General features: G+C 38.7%; 1 protein-coding gene across 2 annotated transcripts in view; it reads right to left on the minus strand.

The window, feature by feature from the left end:
* DPYD (dihydropyrimidine dehydrogenase) overlaps positions 1-22,516 on the minus strand; it is a 332,821-nt gene that overhangs the window by 111,972 nt on the left and 198,333 nt on the right. For both annotated transcript variants that reach the window (XM_030953352.1, XM_030953353.1), the window contains one exon: positions 15,876-16,040. In XM_030953352.1, coding sequence (XP_030809212.1) covers positions 15,876-16,040 — 165 coding nt within the window. The remainder of the gene's footprint in view (positions 1-15,875; positions 16,041-22,516) is intronic.

Here is a 22,516-nt window from a genome sequence, read left to right on the forward strand (position 1 = left end):
TGCTGCAGATGGACTTCTCATAGTTCTTCACACGTGTAAGTCAAACATACAGGTTGTACACCAGACTGCCCTCACAACAGCTCTGAAGGCGCAGGCTCAACAGCAAAGAGCTGGCAGCGAGGGAGTAACAAAGCACCACAGGATTTTTGGGTTGTTCCACTCAAGATGTTCCGCTTCTGAAGACTCACACCAACAGCCTTGCTCTCTAACCCTGCCTCTTACACAGCATCAGGTCCAGGATGAGTCCCAGCTGTGCCACATTGAGCCAGTAGAAAAGTTCTTGGAGGCTTTGTGCTATCCAGTGCCGCCTCTGGCCACCCTCTGCTTTTCAAAATGGCCACTGGCTGATGAAATGATCCCCCTCAAAAAAATAGAGCCAGAATTACCAATGTACAGAACACTTTTAACACCCACTGCACAAGACAAGAGTACAAGCACAGCAAACATTCTGTACTGCACAAATACACTCAAATGTGCAGTATTGAAAAACAACAGGAGCACAAACATTTGCTGCTATAAAAATAACCCTCTGGAAACCAGCCTGATTTTGATGCCTTGTACACTCAGCCTGCTTTCTCTTCTCGTCTACATTCTTGTAAATTTTGATTTGTTGCAGAACCGAAATAAAAATAAGCTTCTTATTAAAAACTACCTAGAACATCAAATCCCATGCAATAAGAAAGTTAACAATTGTAAAACCTGTCATGTCTCCGAGAAGCAGAGGAATTATCTTGTTATCAATTTAATAATGGAACATTGAAGTAAATGATGCCATCCACTGACACCAGCAACACTGTCTCTCCTGGGAAATTCATGCTGGTAGGAACTGTCAATCTAGATGGATATGGACATATGAAACATCGTACCTTCAGTCCATAAATCTATTCTTTCTGCACTGCCTTAATAAAAAGATTCTGCATGATGATAAAGACAAGCAACGCAGAATGTCTTGACACTGCTGACCTGCAATTCTGCTTCTCTTCTCTCTTCTTTTTTCAGGGAATTTACTCTCCAGTAAATAATTTAACAATCTCTAACCATCCATTGTTTTCCTCCTTCACTTGCATTTAAAATACGTATGTTTGAGTAGATGAAAATGAGACAAGTAGGGGATGTTAGTATGTTTATTATTCAGCTGTAGCATCCCTTTGGAATAAAGCACTTTCTGTGCCTTGCTACTTTATAGTGAGATCTTCCATTTGTTTTTTAAAGGAAGGGGAAATTAGATACAACAGAGCAACACAAAAATAGGACAAACATTATCAGCACACAACTAAGTCTAGAAAGATGATGATAAAAGTTTGAAAATGCTATGATTTGCTTTATGTATTACATAAAAAAGTCAGCATGAGCAGAAAACACCATAGATTCTAATCCCAGGCTAAATGGAGATGCTTATTTTTAAAGGTAGTTATTTTCATATGATGATTCTGCTTCTATCAATGAAATCCACCTATTTAATGAGATTATTTGATGGATTTCAGTGAGTACACTGGGCTACAACTTCAAAATCAGGCCTAGAGTTGTTAGGTTCTAACACCCTCAGACAAACAAAAACCAAATGCTATGAACAAACCTTTTTCTTTGCAAAATAACACAACTTGTGTCTTTGATGGGAGCAGAAAGCTAAGCAGGTTGCACTTTAGAACTTGCTGCACCTGTAGAAAAACAAGGGATCTGCTTGGTTTTGTAAGTGCCCCTCTACCACGTCAGACTCAGCCCTGTGTCAGCACTACCAGGGCAGCAGAGGAGCTACCTTGGCCCTGCCTACACAGAAATGTACAGGCACACATCACAGACATGGAAATGTGCATAAATGAAAATGAAATGTGACCTAATGAGAGTGCTGCTAACTCGCAATGCAACTGGAAAAAGGTGAATGGTCAAGAAAAAAAAAGGTCTGATGCATCCCTCATGACTCAGGGCACTCTAATTAAGATGTGGCAACCTCTGAACATTGAAAAGGGAACCATGGAATAAGAGTTCCCCAAAGCATATGTACAATGAAAGAGAATATAGCACCTGTATAGAGCACTTCAGGGAAGCTCAAATATTTAACATGACTAGAAGAGTGTGTCCATTTTATGACAGACTGTTGAAAATTTCAGTACTTCAGGTAAACCCTTCAAATTACATTGAAAATTACCTATGTGGCAAAAGACTTCCCAGGAAATTTGATGGAATCTCTGGGATTTTATTTTTCATAGGAAACCTATCCTAGTTCAACCTTTAGTCTCTTTGATAATGAGTGAAAACAAATATATGAGTACATGGAGTAAAGGCTGAATCCAAAAGAAGAGTGAAGACAGATACTAATTTTTGGCAGTGTTTCTTTCTAACAATGCCTGCAAGCCCGTGTGGAATTGGCATGCCCCTGCTGTATTTCTGTGCTTTCAACACTGATTTAATATAAAGAGAAAGCAGAGGAGGCCGATACATTATTGGAGAAGCTAAGAGAAAAGGGATATATCTAATTCTATGATATTTCAGACACATGCTATGACCTGTAGCAAAAGCTTTTCACCAGGGTGCTGACACATTATTGATTCTCAAGACCACGTAAGAGAAACAAGCCTGGCAAAAGGCTGCACAAATTTGTGATTTTTTTCCTCCACCTTTAGAAATTTTTCTCTTATCAAATTCTCTGCCCAGATACACAAAGTCCTTTTAACCACAGTTCTTTGAGCCCCTCGCTAATTGTTGCTCTTTATTTCCACAATAGCACAGGCAACTCTCTGCAGGGTGCCCCTCTGAGAGGGGAAGCCAACTGGAGACAAAGATGTTCAAGGCATGTAGGCTGTTCCCACAGAGGGAATGAGCAGCTGCTGACTGAAAGGAACCCTAAGATCCCCTCCAGACCTTGGCTGCCTCTAGATATATACAGATATATTTCCCCAATTACTCAGCAGCAAAGCTGCTTAACTTATTAGAAAACAAATTCAGCAGAAAATATAAAGAGACAAAATACAGAATTAATAACTTCATCACAGTTTTGTAACCCCTGCACTCTGTCAGCTAGCAATTCCCCAGGTCAAATCTGTCTCATTGCATCTCTGAGAAGTCCATCCTATCTCTTCTCTTGTTCCATCACCCCCCAGGGCTTCTTTTAATTCACTTCCTTGGGTTTTGAAATCTCAAGAAAGCTAACAGTATCAGTGCTAGTAGAGGAGAAAATTGTGACTTAGAGAGCAGAAAGAAAAACCCCTCCCTTTTTACACTTCAGAGCCCTGTGATCTACTTCATCATGTGACATTGCTGGTGCCAGAGGGATGCTTGGAAGGACTAAACGATTTTGTCAGCCAGGTTGCATCCTCCACAACTCACCCACTCTCTCTCTGTGCACCATTATCCTCATAGTGATATACTGAAAATCAGTGATATTTTACCTGATTTTTTCAGAAAAATTCAGTTAGGCTTTTCTGAGAGGCGAGGGTGTGGTAGTTACGAAGATGTGTAGGAACAGGCTATAAGACTTGTCCCATCCTCAGGACATTACCTGATGGCTTTAAATGCCATAATGGGGGAGAACTATCAGTCTCTAAATACTTTTTGTATTTAAATACTATATAAATAGTATAAAAATACTATTTCCCTAGGTATCAGTCTAGCTATGGGACTTCACAAAGAGGAGAGCTTCTTCACAGTCCCACATTGCCTGATCAATGGGGCATGCTCACCTCACGACCAGAGACAATCTGCAAATATTCACAGGACTAAAAGCATGCTATCTTTTCAATGGCTAAAGCAAGGCCAGTGGGATCCAACCCCACCAGAACCCTTCATTTGGAAAAAAAATGTTTCATGTATAAATATTTCTATAGTGAAAATTATAATAAAGTAGTCCATTATCAAAGACAGACACTCTACTTTCTGTCAGGCACAGAACTTTTTAAGAAGTGGAGATGAAAATCTGTGTTTTCTGTTGATCTATGCATATATATTTCCTATAATCCCTTGCTATTTCCCAGGCGGGCCAAAAATTCAGGGAACAACAGTGCCACTATGCACTGAACCTCCTGATGGCAGGTCTGTAGTGCTCCCATCTGTGGTATGATCAGAAAAATCTCATGAGTGGGTAGCTTTTTTTTTTCTATGCAGACATAAGAATTTACTTAAGTAGCTAGCTGTTATGTCTGATGACCCAAGTAGTTTTTTGGCTACACTCCAGCAGCAAAGAAGATACAAAATTAAGGCTGTAAGTTGGCAGTTACCTTCTGACTAATCTTTCCTCCTCAAGTGCCAGTTCGACCCACCTCTTCATATTTTAGGGAAGCTCATGTGAAGATGCTGAGAAAGTGAAAGAGGCCCTACTATTTCACTGCATATCTGGAAGTTTAATAAAATTGTTACCTAACTTGTTCAGCATAATGCTATGTGATTGGACCCTTTAACATTAAAATGCATTGAATTTTCTACAGCCTTATAGCCTCATTCAAATGATCATTCAAATGAAAGCCCTAATGTTGGTGAGATTTTTATCAATGTCCCAGTTGTGAGTAAGTGTGCTCCCAAAAAGATAAATCGAAAATAAATCATGTGAAGTGTGGATGTCTTTGGCAGAATCAAAGGCAAAAGTCCTACTAGGAACCAGAGGTGTGCTGAGAGAGACATTGAGAGAATGCAAATACAACACACATACATTTTTAATGCCCACCCTTTGCTTTAAGATGCAGACACTGCACACAGGTAAGAATTTGGGGTACCTATAAAATCGCACAATCTTTAGATACTCTCATCTGAGCTGTATATAACTTAAATGAAACATTCTGCAAGCATATTCAGATTTTAATACAGTTACAGAGAGAGAGCATAAACGGCTAGGTGGCCAAGAATGGCATAGCTAAGAATAAGTCTATCATATCATATTACACTGCAAGAAAAGTGAAGCAGATTTTTATAAATGCTGCCCTGAAATTTAGGAATAGAGCTTCATTATATATTTTCCAAACATAAGACTTAAATTAGACTTAAATTAGATCCTTATGTATAGACAGAAGAATCAACGTAACTACAATTTTATAAAAAAATATTTAACATAAAAAGAAGTAAAAGAAAATTAAATTTGAAATAGATGAGGAACCCTGCACTTAAAAATGTGAGAAAGATGTAAAAATAACCAGTGAAAAAGTATTCTTCCTGGGATATGTGAGACTGGAAAGTGTAGTGGCAGGAAACAGGAGAGAAAAGCACTCTGTTGGTTTCCTAGTTTGCATTTAACCTACGTGGCTCACAACAAAGGATGTACTTAAGTCTCCTATAAACCATCCTTTAAAATATTTGTTTAGGTTTAAGAGTTCAGTAAATAAGTACTTACTGTCACACACTACCTTCAACACTCAAAAGACCATCTCCACCAGCTCTGAATACAAGGTTTCAACACACAAGCAGGTTACTGCTGATTTATGAGTTACCTACCCTGGGCACACCTGCAGCCAGTGGCTGATCTAGTGCTCTTCTAAACCCCTAAAATAGGAGGTAAGGCTGGTTTGCTATGTCCAAAATTGAAGAAATTCATATTAAGTTGAATCAGGCTGTATTTGCTGCAAGTTCCCAACAGGGGTAGTTACCACACTGACACACTGCAATTTGCTATCCCATGGCAATTGGTTGGCATGTCTGTGTTCACACAACTGTGTATTAGACTAAGACTGTATGAAGAGAGCAAGATTGCTTTTTAGATCCTGCTTGCCACCTCATTTTGCATGTTTAGCAGTTGCTCCTTTAAGCATAGTTCATTAGAACAACAACCAAAAAAAAAAAAAAAAACCCAACAAAAAACCCCACCACAAAAAAAAACAAAAAACCCCACAAAAAACAAACAAACAAAAACCCAAAACTAAACAAAAAATCCAAACCAATCAAATAAAATAATTACAATAAAAAACAGGGTGAGTTGAGATCTAGGATATAGAATTGTGACAGATATGAGAAGCATAGTAATGAAGACTATGTAAAAGTTTATGGTTGTAGTTCTTAAACACAATGTGCATAAAAAGTTTAGAAGCTACCAGCAGTATTGAGGGTGTAGAATAAGATAAGTTCAGAGCCCACTAAGAATTCTGCTAATCTACATGTTCCTCTTGGTAGATAAAGAAAAGAAAAAACATCTTGGAACATTTTATTCCCACATTTCGCTCAGAATTTGAGATCTTTCCCTAGCCCCCCTCCCCAGAAAGCACAGGAGGCTGGGATATAGTCCAGCTGCTGTCAATCATACTGAAGAGCTGGCTCTAATTGTGATAGATTCAAGCATGTGCCTCTGCCTTTCTTGTCTGAGCTAGAACATGTCTGCAGAGAGCCAGCTCTCCTACTACCAGCACAGATCAGAGCAGCAAACGCCACACTTGCTTCTGAACAAAAATAAACAGTTTGGTGGTAGAACTGCATCTACACTAGGTTCTGCCAGGACAGCAGCTAGAAGCCATTTTATTTTTAGTATTCCTAGCCTACATAAGTATGTGAGCAAGCCTTTTAAATATAGACCTAGCTTTCATATTTTTCTTCATTAGAGCTCTAGCAGAATGCCTAAAATGTAAACCCCATCACAGAATTTACAGAATATAGGCTACAGGAACAGCATACACTTACTACTTTGATCAGGTATACATTTGCTTTCCTATTATTATTGTAATACAAATACTGTAATATGAAAGATGAAAAAGCAGAATTATCTAAATCACATATACTCAGTGCTTCATAAAAGACTAAAATCGTATCACAGACAATAAAATGAATGTCAAAGGTACTGTGCATTTTAAAAGATCAAATTCTAAAATTTAGCCAATTGCCTATGACAAACATGAAATGGAAATTAGGAAGACATATTTAAGGGATATGTATTTTGCACAGGTAATGAGACTAGCAGAATTTGTCATTTTTACAAACTTTAGATTTTAATTTTGATGGGTTGTTGACTCTTAAGAATTTTAAAACTTTGCCTTTATTTTATTTTTAACATTTATTTTGTAAGATTGCCACAAGGTCATTTTATCTCCATCCAACGTCATCTACATCTTAATATTACAACAATAACTACCCAGAAAAGGGCATTTCCCAGGGAGTAATGACTGGCTGGGAGGAGTTGATGGCCTGAGGCACTGCTGAGGGCCATTAACCCTGGCCAGTTATTAATTGCCAGGAAAAGCCCTGCACGAAGGTTGTTATTGCTATTTTAAGCACAGATTGAGGGGGCGAAATGGATATCTGAGCATACAGGGGGTTTAACTCATGATGCCATTTCCTTTGTTGCAGTTTATGGAGGACATTTCTACAATCTACAGTCCTGATACCCAACCAGATCACACAGATAATTTTGAAGCACTCCATTGTACACACAGTAACTCACAAACTGATAAAACAGTTGGGATTTTTAAGAGATTGTCTTTTCCCTCTAAATAATAGTCTGCATGTTCACACTTTAATAAGATGAACAGAAATATGCAACTCTTCATGTCACTGTCAGCAGAATTACATTCCAGAAATATCTTTTTAATCATGCTGTCTTTATGTTTGGGGCATTTCCTTTGCCAATACTCCTACTTAATGACCGCTCACACATCTCTGCAGAAAAGAATTTCTAGCAGCAACTGCCAAAGCACATCCTGAAGCAGCTTCAGCTGATGCTAGCCATTAAGGAGTTTGTCTTTTCCAATAATCAAACAGATTGGGTCATTTTCCAGGAGATGGTTGGTGAAGTATTTCAGAAACTGCTTTAATTTTCTCCTACTTCTTACCCCAAGGCTAAAGTTTTAAAGATGTGTTCATAGTCCACACAGAACTGTGAATTTTATTTTTTTTCCCAGAGATCAATAAATCACTTTTTAAATCAAAAGTATATTCTTAGCATATGTCCAAATAGTCTTCTGCTTTATTGAACTACTCACTATTTTTCAAACCTTAGCCGTGACAGTAAAACAAACAAAATAAGTTATGGCTTTATAACATGTCTAGGAAGAAAGTACAGTTCTGCACTAAACTAGTTTTCAACAAAGTTTCTCAACAAAGCACTAGTTTCCAAGTGCAAAACAAACAAGACCTTCTCACATTTTTCCCCAAAATCTTATTTTGTCACCACAAGCATGTACATCTGAATCATAAATTGATTGTAAAAATCTCACTGAACTTAATATGTGGTCCTATTTTCAGTTACAGATCGCAGTTTCCAGCAACAGATATGTGCTTTCCTAAAATAAAATTCCCTCAAATTGATGGCCAGAGTATGTGTTTACACTTCTTTGCCAGATTAATAATCATATTTTTTAAAAATTTAGAGTAAAAAAACCAACGCTGTATGAATATTGTGCAGCTGGGATCAAACATTATGACGTGTACTTCATGGTCATTTGAACATGCATGATCAGATACTGTCTGTGTGTAAATTTTTAGCAGATTTTCTTGTATTACTGCATGTAGGATTGTCTGAGGTGACCCTCTGGAAATGCAGAAAATCTTAGTAAATTGAAAGTAGCATTTGAATTACAAACCCCTTAGCACATCATTTCAGACTAGTACAAAATATATCTGTATCTCAGCTTCAGTTCAAGTAATGTAGTTACATGCTAATCAGGTTGTCAAAATGTAACACAGGAACAATGGTCCAAAGGTTGAGACAGGACTGGGAGGCACAGAGGGCTTCTGATCCTGGGTGCAAACCTAAGAGCTCCTCTTTGTGCACTGACAGTGCAAATCCCAGGAATGGCTTACACAGCTCAGTGCCCCTTCTCCCACACGCACCAGCAGCAGCTCCCTAGGGCAAGCTCACAGTAGTATTTCCCTAAAAAACTTGCCCAGCTTTTAAGAAATCTGTGGCACAGGAATTCCCTGAGTCAGAGGTGATGCTTTCAGATAGTTTTCCAGTGGGTTTTTCTCAGCCTGTATGTACCCCTAGGACTGGCAATGCCCCACGAGTATGAGCTCCACAGCTGCCGAGCCATGTGGTGAAGAATCTCCTATCACTCATTTCCACCTATCACCCTTCTGGTTCCAATCCACCAAGATGTGAATCACAAAGTATATTCAAAATGTGAAGGGAAAAAAAAGAATCAACATGCTGACATAGTGATGGGTTTTGCTTTGTTTTCTTCCTTTCCTAGAAATTCTGCGCTTGATAAGCTTTATTTCAATGTTATTCAGCATTAAGCTGAGATTTTCATAGTGCTCGCTTACTGTAATCCTAGTACAGTTAGCTTAAAATCACTTACTGTACATATAAATTTATCATTGGTTTATTCCATCTGCATACTACTTTCATTTTTTTCCCCTGGCAGTTTATTGGAGAGTCAATCAGTAATGCAAGATTCTTCATAAAGCTTTATGTCAGCTCTCATCTTTATCTCCCTACATAACACACTATTATCAGCAAAGTTGACATTCTTAAAATTTTCTCTCTTTTCCAGATTGTTAATAAACATTTTGAATAGCACAGAACACAGTACAGATCCCTAAAGAATTTTCCTGCAGCTCTCTATCCATTGTAAAATTTGACTATTTATTCCTTAATATTGTTTCCCATGTTTAACTGGTTATTTGCTCATGTAGGTTGCTTCCTCTAATCTTAATTTCTTTCAAATATTTCAAATATATTTCAAAATAAGTAATTTCTTTCAAATTCCTCAGTGAAGGACCCTATCAAATACTCCTGGAAACCCAAGCTCACTTTATCATCTGAATTTCTCTTTATGTCCTCAAAGAACATTTTTTTTTTTAAGGCATAACATACTACAAAGGGAGTTCTTCACTCTTTTGTTTGTTTTTCTTTCTACTAGTTCTATTTTTTAGAACAGCTTTTACCAATTTGCAAAGAATGATAAAAAATGTTAACCCTGTAATTTCCCAGATCTATCCCAGAAAAGAGATTTTACATCGACTGCACACCACTTCTCTGTTACTTTTCAAGGCTGAAGAAGATCTGCTATAGCCAACATGACTATCAAGACATGCTGGTAGATGACATGATAGATAAGAATTTTCCTGTATTTTCTCTTTTTTTTTTAAACTAACACCTAAGCCTCAAGGAATGAAAATTTACATCACTGTATTTTTTAGCTCAGACCCATCTCTATTAAGATTCAGGTCATGTGAGGCTTAAGCAGATTTTATGTGTTGTGGAAAAGTCTTTCCAAAAAAATTTCCTTCCTTATAAGCAAACGTGATCTCGAAGACACAACACATCAACATTTCTTTTACTACGCTTTGGTTTTGTTCACTGTGTAAATCAGACTTCTTGCTGAATTCCTCCTTGGACTGAACATGGAAAAAATGCACCCTGCTGGCTCACAAAGAGCTGAACCAGGATTAGGAGCAATAGGGACACCCTCAGGATGGGGGAAAAGCAAAAGCTTCCCGAGAACATGCAGAGGTATGTTGTCAATGTGTCTGCTGTTCTTTTGGGGCAGCTTTTTTTCTTCTCTTTTCTATGAAGTATTTTTCTTTACTTTTTTCATCCTCCCTTTTTCTCGCGGTGAATGACAAAGAGAAAAAGGAGATGTGGCCATGTGCTCTGAGATCTCTTCCTTTCTCCCCACCACAGCAGTCGCTGGAAATGGAGGAGTTATGGCCACTCTTGTGCTCCACACTCTCGAGGGCCAAGTGATTCTGTTCCTGGACAAGGCAATGAGTGTGAGTGCCTTATTCCAACCTCACCTTCCCTTTTCAGCTAGGATTTCCTCTGATGTTAAGGGAATGGGCCTACTGCCAGTTTTCTGTAGTGAAAGGGATCTTTTCCATATGGTGAATTTAACAACTGCTGTGTGGGTTTTTTCACCTCCTACCAAGCATCCATGATGGCTGGCTTTGGGAAGTTTAAGCTGCAGCAATAACAACTTCTGGAGCTTTTTAAATGTGATCTGAGGGCCTGAAATTCAGATAAAGCAACCCAGGTAGCTGTTCTGCACCTCTGGGAGTGTGCAGGCTTCTAGGATGCCCAGCTTGTGGTTCTCTCCCCCTATGATCTGTCCTTTTCAGTTCACATGGAGAAGCATCTGGACTTTCAGCAAAGTCCTCTGAGAATGCACAGCACACACCCTCCCCATTATGATGGGTTGATGTTGATGTTGGTACCAAGTGAAGTCCACATGGGCATGGCCCACCACCTATGTGATTGTTTAGAAATGTTTTATTCCAAGATTGTAGATACTGAGCATGTCAAAATGCGTAAGATTCGTCACACGGAGAAACAACTTAGTAGGTCTTTGGAGTACAAAGTATCATCTCTCTGTGAGGGAAAGGTAAAGCTATCTATACTAGGTCTAGGAAGAGCAAAACTATTGCTTTTTTAACCTGAAGCAAGTCCATGACTGATATCTCAAAATGCAAATACTATGTACAACATCCCACAGGCCTTTAAATACCCATTAAAAGCAAAAGCTATAATACCTGCAAAAATAAATTATTACTAATACCTCTAGCGAGAAATCTAACTTTGACCTTCTCGCAGTAAAGCTGTAAAGCCTATGAGTCCTCTGTATCTTAAAATGTTTTCCATCTAATGTCCCTTAATTTTAAGTCTCAAAGGAGTTTACAGCAATTTTAGATATTCTGATCCATCCCTCTCAGTAACCAAATTACAGGGTCTACTATTAGTGCAAACTTAGTGAGGAAAAAGGTTTATAAAAATAGATTAATGCTGCTCCCACTCTGTAGACAAAACCCATTTTTAATACCTGAGCTGAACCAAACAAGATTGATATGGAGGACACCACTTCAGGGATCACACTGGCAAATCAATTAAACCTCCCCATGCAAAATATCCAAATAACCGTTGCAAGTCTATTTCTATTCACCTTATAACTTCATCTCTTTGAACATTCAACGTTTCTGCACCAGAATTTATTTGTAGGAGCAATGCACTCAATACATGCCTGTTAACATTGTATTTTTCCTCCTCTGTAGCCCTTTATTTTCTCCTGTCCTCACAGGGTAGAATTAAACTAAATCTGGGTTTGTTACCTAACTTCTAAAAAAATCAAACCAAGAACCCACAAAGACCAAATCCAAATAAACCCAGCAGCCTTATTTCATACTTCTATGGTAGAAAAAAATTCATAATATAAAAACTAATTGCACCATTCCAGGAGATTAAAAAAAAAACAAATCCAAAAAATCCAATACCAACAATGCTACAAAGAAGATGGTTACCAGCCTGGGATCCAGTGATCTGTTCTCATACTCTCTATATCATGGCTACTCCCAACAGGTGTTCCTGGGACATTCTGAACAAAATGTTGAACAAAAATACATCTTTAACAGCTTCAGCCCTGAAAAACTGCTGTCTGCTGAGTAACTATCAGAGAGACTGTCAGCAACATTCCACAAGCAGCAGAACAAACATTAAGACAAGAGTCTTCAGCTTAGTTTGGGGGTCCATGAGTACTTACTGTTTCTAGCAGAAGAGGTTTCTCAATTCAACGCATCATGCCACTGATATCTGAATCACAGATTCAGTGTCACAGCTGACAATCTGCTATCCTATGTACATTCCCTAGAGTCATGGAGGAGATCAAACTCATTTGTGTTGCACTAGGAGGCCAAAAACTTATTTTAAGACTTCAATATACTAACATAGCAATATTAAAAAAATAATAAATTGGGCATCTTCTTTCAAGATCCCAGTTCTTTCTTGTGGTACAAATTTCTCGGACATTTGCTTGTTTGTGATGGACTTCTCTTAGTCTGGTAGGGAATGACATTTCCCCTGCAATCGATTTCAGGGAGTGTCCTGTCAAAGCCCTTATTTGTACTATTGTGACACATACCCAGACTCCTGCACATACCCAGACCCAAACTAATCAGCATACTGAGGTTTTTAACTCATTTGTTTACCTTATTATCATCTACTTGGCACCAGTTACAGGAAGGTGTAGAAAGACTATTTGGCATTTGTGTTCACCACCTTCTTAGTGAAACTTTGGTATAAATTTTTCTACAGAGAAGTTACTATTTTCAAACCTTGCTCTTTTCAAGCTTGTTCTCCTCAGTGCAAATGATAAAGCTCCTTGCTTTACCAGGTCACCAAGACATACTGCCACCACCAGTATTCACAGTTCCCAGCACAGATAATGGCCAGATTGTAGCTATTGTCAAGTATGCGAATATAAAATTTTAGCAGTAAGTTCTCCTCCTAGACTTTATAACTTTTTTTCAAACTTTCTCAGCCATTTCCCAATGACTAAATTTTGTAGATGTTTGCTAACATAAAAGCAATTTTTTTTTCCACACAGTTTTCCTTCCTGTTCATATCATCAGGGGAGTTCTACTTGGCTGAATTCATATTTCCTAGGTAAATTAATTTCTTGAATGTACCATACTCTGTCATTTTTTCAGCTATGTTTTGGCTGAAAAGTACACCAATACACCATATAATCCACCAATACACCATATAATCAGGTATCTCCTTGGTGAATAAAACATGAAAGTGGGACTTGCTGTGACATTAGTGTTAGTTCTTTCACCCCACTAACTAAAGCACTTAAACCACTGTGTGTCTCAGTCATGAAACGACATTTATGCATTTCCCATCTCTGGTAGGTTGACCCCAGTAAGAAGCTTTTGATAATACTTTACCAGGGAACATACAAAATCCAGACACTTTATGCTTTCTCCTCTGCTTGGACCCTTACAATATTTTAGTCTCTGCTGGTGGCACTGAAGCAAGTTCCTGGTGATGGCAGCTTCTCCCTTATCCACTTGAAGTAGATTTGGGGCCAAAGGGAGGAGCTAATAGAAGAGCAGAAACAGAAAGACTGCCAGTCAGAGATATTTGCAAGCTAGAAGCAAGAATCAGAAGACAGAAGAGACAAAGAATGAGGCCACCCACGACAGGGGCTGAAGACAGCACAAGGGAGATGCTGGTTCCTGATTTATAGAGGCAACACGCCACAGTTAAGTGGCATTGCCCAAGGAGCTGGTGACTGGTGGTCCTCTTCTGCACAACACACTGCAAAATTCAGTTTACATCCTAGCCTCTTCTGGGGGAATTTAACTGTCCTTTATGGTTTGCTTCTTCCCAATGGTACGAGATAGAATGCTGTTGTGGGATCATTTCCTAGTGAGGCGGCTATTTTGCTCATATCCTTTTCATCTGTAACATAAATCTCACTCTAACTTGTATTTCACAGCAAAAGCAATTATGTGTAAGTTTTGATTTGCTTTTACAATTTGCCAGAGTAAGATCAGTTTTTTTACTGTAATCACTTGTGTCCTCATCTGTTCGGCCTCCATTTGAGCAGAAAATGTCATTCTTTGCTTGTTAATTAAGTTCACGCAAACAGTTCTCAGAAACTGGTTTTGGTTTTAATAAAACACACAATGTTGAAAAACCCTTTCTAGAGGAGTGAACAGCAATTGGGTGAAGAAAATTCTGCGAACTGTAATTATACAGAATATCTCAAAATAAGCACCAAGAGACTTCTCCTCTGAACAAAATTCTGTTTTCAGTTAGCAACAAATTTACCATTATAATTATATGACAGTTCTTAGATGAGTTCACAGGCATGTTTTAAAAATCCCTGTAAGCAATGCCAAGGTCTACTGCTGGGTGCTGCTTCCCCTGTGCCCACGCAGACATTACCAACCTCAAAGATGCCACAGTAGCAGCCATAGCCAACGTGCAGAGACTGAATTCACATTCTCAAAGTAATAACTCACATATAATGAGGGATGATCAGAAGATGTTCACCCCAGGAACTCTGGAAGAGTGGGACTTCTTCATCCCACACACAATGCTAGGTCTCAGAAAATTCAAATCTTCCTTTTGAAATGCTCCTAGTGCTTTTCCTCACAGAAGAGAATAGTTTGATCTCAGGCATAAAGTGCTGTGAGGGGTTTTTGGTGAAGAATGCAGTGGGATAGCACTCCCACAGCAGAAATGGCCAACAGTCTGCCTGCATGCAATATCCGGGACTTTTACAAAGGATATAAAAATCAAAATTAGGGAATAGAATATTATCTTTGGGTTCATGCTTTCATTATGATGAAGCTTAGTCGCAGTAAATAAAGTTATGAGAATCTCAGCAACGAAACACACAGTCCATTCACAGAGAAGTAGAATATTAAACATGCAGCACTCTCACTGTCAATATTAAATGTTTAAACACTTTTATACTTGCTGATGTGCACATTTAAACACCAGGAATTAGAAAAAAAACCTCTTGATTATCTTCAAGTCATAATATATTCAGGAATGTTCACTTATTTTGCTTATAGCTGAAGCACGGAGGTAATAACTTCAAGACAAAAGATATGCAGGCTCTGGGATTTCTAGTTCTATCCATTCAATATAATGATTGAGGAGAATTTTACTTTCTACCTCATCGTCCTTATTCACAAGAACAGTAGCTGAAAACCATTTATGCCAGCTAGCTGGTGTCATTCCTCCCAACTGTGATTATTACCTTTCAGAGACAGGTATTCCCCACAGCCAACAGGCTCTAACAAAACTCTATCTTTCTAGTGAAGCTAACTTTAAGTGTTGGGTTTTTTCACCTAGATTACTCGATTGTTTATAAAAATACTAGAAGCATCTTTCTCGCTTGGATTAAGAACGAAAAAAACACATTCATTTTATAATCAAATTCAATTCACAGTAACAATTCTTATTATAAATTACATATCATCTTAAATACAAAATTATTCACAACAGAACTGCTGAGCATCCACACTGGAATCAACTCTTTCCCTTGATATTTCTGTTTGAAAGTAAACATCAGTCTAATGAAAAAACCATGACTGTCCTCCGCATAGTTTTTAACAATGTACTTGTATGTCAATAAAACAGTTTGCATTCTATTGAAAAGATACTAAATATGTGGGTTTCACACATCTGTAAATTAGAGATGCCAAGTAAGTATGTTGCATCTTTATGATTAAGTGGCACTTACATGGTTTGGAAAGTCAGCCTTCAGTTCAGCAATGCTTTTACACCAATATGCTGCTGTTTTCTCGCTGATGAGTTCAATGTTCAGAAAAGACCCTTGGCCTGGGCCATACAGAGGACCTGAAGTAGTTCCACGCACAATCCTTGGAGAAACATTGGTTACAATATCCTGCAAAACAGGACATACTTTCAGACAGATTTTGCGAAGTGAGCTTTATGTTGTTGGTGTATATTATATAATACAAGTTAAAATGTACCAGGTGAATAAAAAAAATACAACTATAGAGCGATTCTCTAAATTAGCAGATTTTCCAATTAAATTCTTTACATCAGAGGAGAAAAATGTTTTCTCTGTGTGTAAAATGGCATGATAATGATAAAGAAAACTCCAATATTGTACATCTACGAAGCACCATACAAAATATCGTCCAAATAGTGCTTCTGTGTTGGGCAGAAGCCACACAAGACCTTGTGTAGAAACCTGTGTGGGCCTCAGTCATGTCCCAGCAGACATGGGAACCATCCCACCAAAGGTGGTCCAAGTCCATGTCCTGCACTCCTGGGTGAAGCTCAAAGAGGTGCAGCTCACCAGCCTCTCTGCTGCAAAGGCATGGGCCAGGCACCAGCAAAAGTGCACCAGTACATCAAACTTCTCAAACCAAACCATATGATCAAAAAAACAAAAACCCAAAAAAATTGAAAATAAAGATTAATATTGTAAAGTATGACATTTCTGAAGGTCAATGTGAGGTTAGCAAACAATTTTGAAACACGTAGTAAACACACAAAATGTTGACTTGTTTAGTAGTCTTAATTAAGCCACGATGTCACCAGATCTATATTAACAAAGAACTGTAAATTCTGACATTATTTAAAACGAAAGAGAAACATAGATGGCAAAATGTTCCTTTTGCCAATTTCCAATTAAAAATAATTTTGAGTAAAGGTCATTTATTTACAAACGTATCAGAATTATTTGTTTAAGTACCCCTCCTCACCATCTTGTCATTTTTAGTGAGATAACATGAACCTCTATTAGTATATAGCAATTAAGGTAAATTTACATATTTTAATTAAGAACCATCCCATATAAAACAATTAGGGTAATAGGCATACTAACTGGATTTCATAACATTTGGACGTTTTTCCAGCTAGATAGACAGGAAACCTTAATTAGCATTAATTAGCACTGATCTGCATATGTTTGATAAGGCATACCCTTGCCACAAAAGATTATTTATTCCTGAATCTGCCAAATGCTGCAGTTACAGAGGATAAAGGGACTTTTCTTCACATTGTATGTAAATGTGAGGCAATCTTAATTTGCTTATAAAGTTGAATTAATTATTATACAGTAAATATGCACTAATATTTTATATTGATACGTAGCTATATGTCCATTTACATATGTAAAAATCATACAAGGTTATCTAGCCAGTTCATCTATTTTCAGACCTAGTATGTCGGGAGCATGGACAACCCATTAATCCCCCATTTTCCTATTAAAGTATTTTCCTTTCATCACAAAACCTTCACCTCCCTCTCAACAGTTAAATTATATTTTCAGGAAAAAAAAAAATTCAGAACACTTTCTGAATGCATGCAAACCAAAACCACACAGCAAAATGCACTCCCCTCAATCCCTAAACAAATTACAAAAATTGCAGTTTATGCAGAGGAGCCATTTACATCAGTTTGCTCCACATTATCCTCTTGAGCATTTCCGTCCTTTTAGATTGCCCCAGAGGAGCTTGTGCCTTGCTCCACCTTGGAAAGCTGTTGGTGCCCCCTGGCCACGGTGCCCGGTGAGCACACACAGGCAGGGAGTGGCGGTCCCACCCGAGCCCGCCAGGCACAGGGCAGCTGCAGGGGGACTCACCCTGACCACGCTGCCAGCAACCAGGGGCTGCCTTCTCCCATGCTCCACAGCAGTCAGCAGCCATGTAGCTACTGTAGCATGGCACTAAGCCTGAGCTAACAGCCTGTCTGCTGATGGGAGTTATTACTCCTGGGTTTAGTGCAAATTATGATGATGTACGTGGTCTGACTTCCATTTTGCAGCTCGCTTGTGTGCATGTGTTTGCCAGATAATGCTAGGAGCCACCAATGGTCCCTCTTGTTATCTCACTATGTGCAAGCCTTGGTGTTCTTTCGCTCAGTTTCATTTTACTACAGGTAAGAATTTAAAGACTGAGATATTACAGCCTAGATTATACCTCTTGTGAGGCTCTCTCAAAGCCTCTGTCTGCTTCCACGTAAAAACACTCTGAAGTTTTCCTATCTGCCTTGGGTCTCCAGGCAATCTCTTCTCCCTTCTAAAAGGAGAGACCCTGGCTTAGACTCTGCAACTGCTGCTGATGTCCCACGGCTTTGACACAGATCTCTTTCCCAGATCTCAGTTACAGTCAACAGCTGAGTGACAATTTCTCTCTCCAGGCTCCCACAGAGCTGAATCAGGGAATGCACAGACTTTACAAACTGTCTCAAAAGCAGCCATTCTTCACTTTAATGACCACAAGAGATACACAAAGCCATATGAAATAGTAAACACACATACATCTCTCTGCCTACGTTTCCTTACTGTTGAATTTTCCTTGAGATTTTGTGAGATCCCCTTTGGTGCTCAGGGACCTTCCCCTCCCATTCCCCAGAAGAACAGACATCAGTTTCTTCCAGTGAAGAAGAGGCTTCCACTGCCTCCCCACCACCTCTGCGTCTCAAGACCTCTCTGGTGTGTCCGTGCATCATTTTATCTTTCCTGACCAAGCCATTTCTGCTTCGAAAAATCCTTCCTGGCTTTGAAATCCAAACATTACCACCTGGCTGCTTTGTCTTGATTCCTTGTGGGAGGGATATGCTGTCCTTATTTAAGATCTCATTCCGCATTTGCTCCTCCTGGTTAAGCGTAAACTAGATGGAAAGAGCCTGTAATGACTGACACTCTGGCACTCCTCCTGTCTCTTGTTAGCACATGACAGCCCCAGGCACAGGGAGACTCACAGTTCATGGAAACAAAATGGAATTTATAACTTATGTGATGATTCAAGGAATCTGTCTATGTACATACAAAATAAAATCACACAAGTGACAGAACAGAAAATTGTCTCTTTGAGATGAGTGTGAAATACCTACACAGAACTTGCCTTACCAACCTCTTCATCTTTTGTCTCCTGCCATGGCTATGAGAAAGCTGAACAAGGGAAGAGCTGGGCAAAGGATCTATTGGCTGGGCTTAGCCAACTTCATGGCCCTTGGCTTTAGGAAAAATTCTACCTGGTACGACAGGTCATTTCACTACAACAGGAAATTCTGGTGGCAGGCCAATAGCTATTGCTGGCTCCAAACCCAGCAGGTGATGGCAGAGCAGCTGAAGTAGCCCTTGTGCTCCAGTCCATGGGGTTTGTGACAAACCACCTTTTGGAGTTTTAATTGAATGCTGTCTTTTCCTGTTTGTAGGAATTGTGAGGCCAAATTCTGGCACTGATAATTCATTTTCTTTTCTGAAACCCCAGGTTTTTTCCTTTTATCCCAACTATGCACACAAACCTTTTATTGTTAATAAAAATTACTGTGTGCATAAAAAGCCACAACAGAAGTGAAGCAAGAAGCCTGACAGGACGTACTTCAGGGTTTGAACCTAAAACCTTTATTGGTTCTAAAGAGAGACATGACCTGAGCAATGAGTTGGTCCGGTTCGTGCCCACAGGTGAAAGGAGAGGTCCACATACAGGAATAGAAGAACGTCTCCAATGTCCAAAACAAATTAAGTATCTAACTCCCTCAGTCAAAGGAGACAATATACGGTCCTTGAGAAAAACAGCACAGCATTTTCATGTACTCTGAAGACCAAAGATAGAAGATTTTTAATAAGGAGAAACTAGGGGAGAACAAAGCTTATGGCTTTCCATACTAAAAGACAAAACTGTGGGGAAAAAAAAAAACAACCTGAAGAAATAATTGGCAAAGATAACAGAAAACACCACATAAAATTACTTTGTTTCATAGGGAAATATTGCAATTCACTGTGGACATGGGGATTAGGGAAACTGCATTTGGTACTAGATTACAGCAAAAGAACCTGTTTTGGGGGTTAATGTAAATGAAGAGAAGCAGTGACAACAAACAGAATCAAGGGCTGACTGTGAATCATTAATATTTCAGTTACTGAATTTCTTCCATTGCCTCAAAAGCTTATTCATTTCTCCAGCAGAGCACAGCAGAAACAACCAGACTAATCCTGCAAATATCTCTAGTTCAGGACATCACTAAAGAAAGTGGTGTTACACAGATAAAAGCACTAATATCCTGCTGCTTTTGGATTCCCTTCTCCTGTGTATGACCAATTCTGGTATTCTAGTAACTTGAGACTGACTTAATTTGCATTACACATATATTTCTGTTCCTGTTGATTAATTAATTAACACACTGAAAAGATGACCCAAGGCATTGATCGGGCCCCATTTGCTCTAATAATCTCTGAACTCTGCAATCAGATCATTGAATTCTAAACTACTTAGGTCTAATGGGCTGGGAGATTTGAGACAACAGTTTAAAGATAAAGTTGAGACACTCAACAGCTTATAGTCAGCTAAATTTATTTAGGCATGTATCAATATATCAGTCCATACATTACTAGTCATTCTGGATTTTGCTTTGCTTCACATTTGCAGTTGGTAATTGCCACAGATTTTTTGCCTTGTAAAACCTCAACCATGCTGTCTATAATGACCAATGAAAGCAGGACTGCAGGGGCATTTCTAGTTTTAGGGCAACCAAAGAGTTGTTAGGCACAGTGCTAGATCATGCAATAAGTACATGCATTGTGTGTTCCTCCTAAACCAATCAGCTGAGAAATAATTCACATTGTGAATATTAACATTGTCATCTGAGGGCACGGAAGTTAATGACACATAGAAATTAATCAAACCATTCACCTCTCTCTCAGACTTATTGTTTTAGGGGAACCAAGAAGACAGCTCTTCATTAATTGAGTTCACTTTTAATTTCATAATCATGTCTCCTAGAAACTAAAAAAAAAGAAAAAAGAAAAAAAGAAAAAAAGTATTTGAAGAAAAATGTTTTGAGAGGCCAGTTTCAGAAAGGCAGTCTCCCAAGAGTTGTGCCACCTCATGCCTATTCAGTTGATGCAGTTACACTAGGCAAATACAATAAAAGATAAGTAATAATATAAAAAGAACCAAGAGAATAAATCTGTATGATTTTTCATATCAAAGCTCTGATGTGTTCCTATTGATTTGCAGAGCTCAAAACATCCTTTTTCTGCCCAATTTTTTCAAAATATTTTTGCTAAAAGTATGTCAATGAACACTTGAAATAACAGGGTTGCTGTGGGGAAAAGACGGGTAAAATTAAAGAAAATTACAAAAATTGCAGTTAATGTACATGCTAAGGGGGGATGAAACAGAATATGGAGAGCAGTGGAAAGTTACAGACACAGTTATAACAGTATGGAAAATTATAGGGAGAAAATGCGGTTGCTACTCCCCAGATGGAAAGCAGTCAATGTGCCCAACTTCCCACTCACAATACATGCTCCTCCCAAACATAAAAAATAGTATAAAAGTAAGTTAGAAATGGGGAGAAGATAGGGAATACTCCATCACAACAACTGAGATCAGTCAGAGGGAGTCACCTTCTCCCCCACAGGGATGCCTATTGGGTAAGAACTGTATTTTTAAGTACACTGATTGTTTCAAGCTAGTTTTTGTTAAGAATTAGAGCTTATTCATATACTGCTTTGAATACAATCCTGCAGCCAGATACTATCACCAGCAATCTTTGAACTTTAACCTGCGACAATCTTCTACTGTATTACTAAAGAATGTTATTCTGTACACTGTTAGTGGGAGTTCAAGGGTGCTGGCAGTGGCTCACAGACTCCATTGTGGAGCCCCAGGAAGGGCTGTCTCTCATGCTGTGTGACCCTGAACACATCAGTGGAGCTGCCCTCTGATCCAGTGCCTGTTCGGTGAAGGGTCCCCTTAATGGGACACTGACAGACTGGTGGGGCACAAGGGCATCAGCTTTCCTAGGGCCCTGACAGACTAATCAAACACAAATGGTTTGAGAAAATCAACCCTTTTACATGACAGCTTTTTAAGAGAACACCTGGCATTTTTTATTGTGGATATGGAAAAAAAAATTAATTGCAGCTTTTATTAATATATTAAGCAATTGTACAACTATTCACTCCTGAAGTACCGGTGTTCTGCAATCTAAATAGCTGCAGCACAATTAAAGTTTCAAATAAGATTTTTAGATTTTAAAAACACATTTAATCATACTGTAAGTGTTAACCTGAGTTCTCTTCACTCTGAGAGACTTCTAAGACACACAGAGAACTTGCCTTGCAGTGTTGGCCCCCAAAGTCAATGAAAGTCACTTCATACTTCAAATTAAGCTTTTCTCAGCTTTAACATATGAAAGCAGATAGGAATTAGTGACCATTGTCAGTTTCTTTTCATTAATATGAGAAAAAGATTAAACACAATGAGCAGATTACTATTTCTAACAAAGTTAATTTCTTTGACCTTCCTTTCTTCCAGGAAAGGAGGGCGTTATATTTGCCAAGTGGAGTATGCATCTGTACATTCCTGGGGTTGCTGCTCATTAGATGTCAAAGTG

Source organism: Camarhynchus parvulus, chromosome 8, assembly GCF_901933205.1.
Source record: "Camarhynchus parvulus chromosome 8, STF_HiC, whole genome shotgun sequence".
In the NCBI taxonomy this organism is placed as follows: Eukaryota; Metazoa; Chordata; class Aves; order Passeriformes; family Thraupidae; genus Camarhynchus; species Camarhynchus parvulus.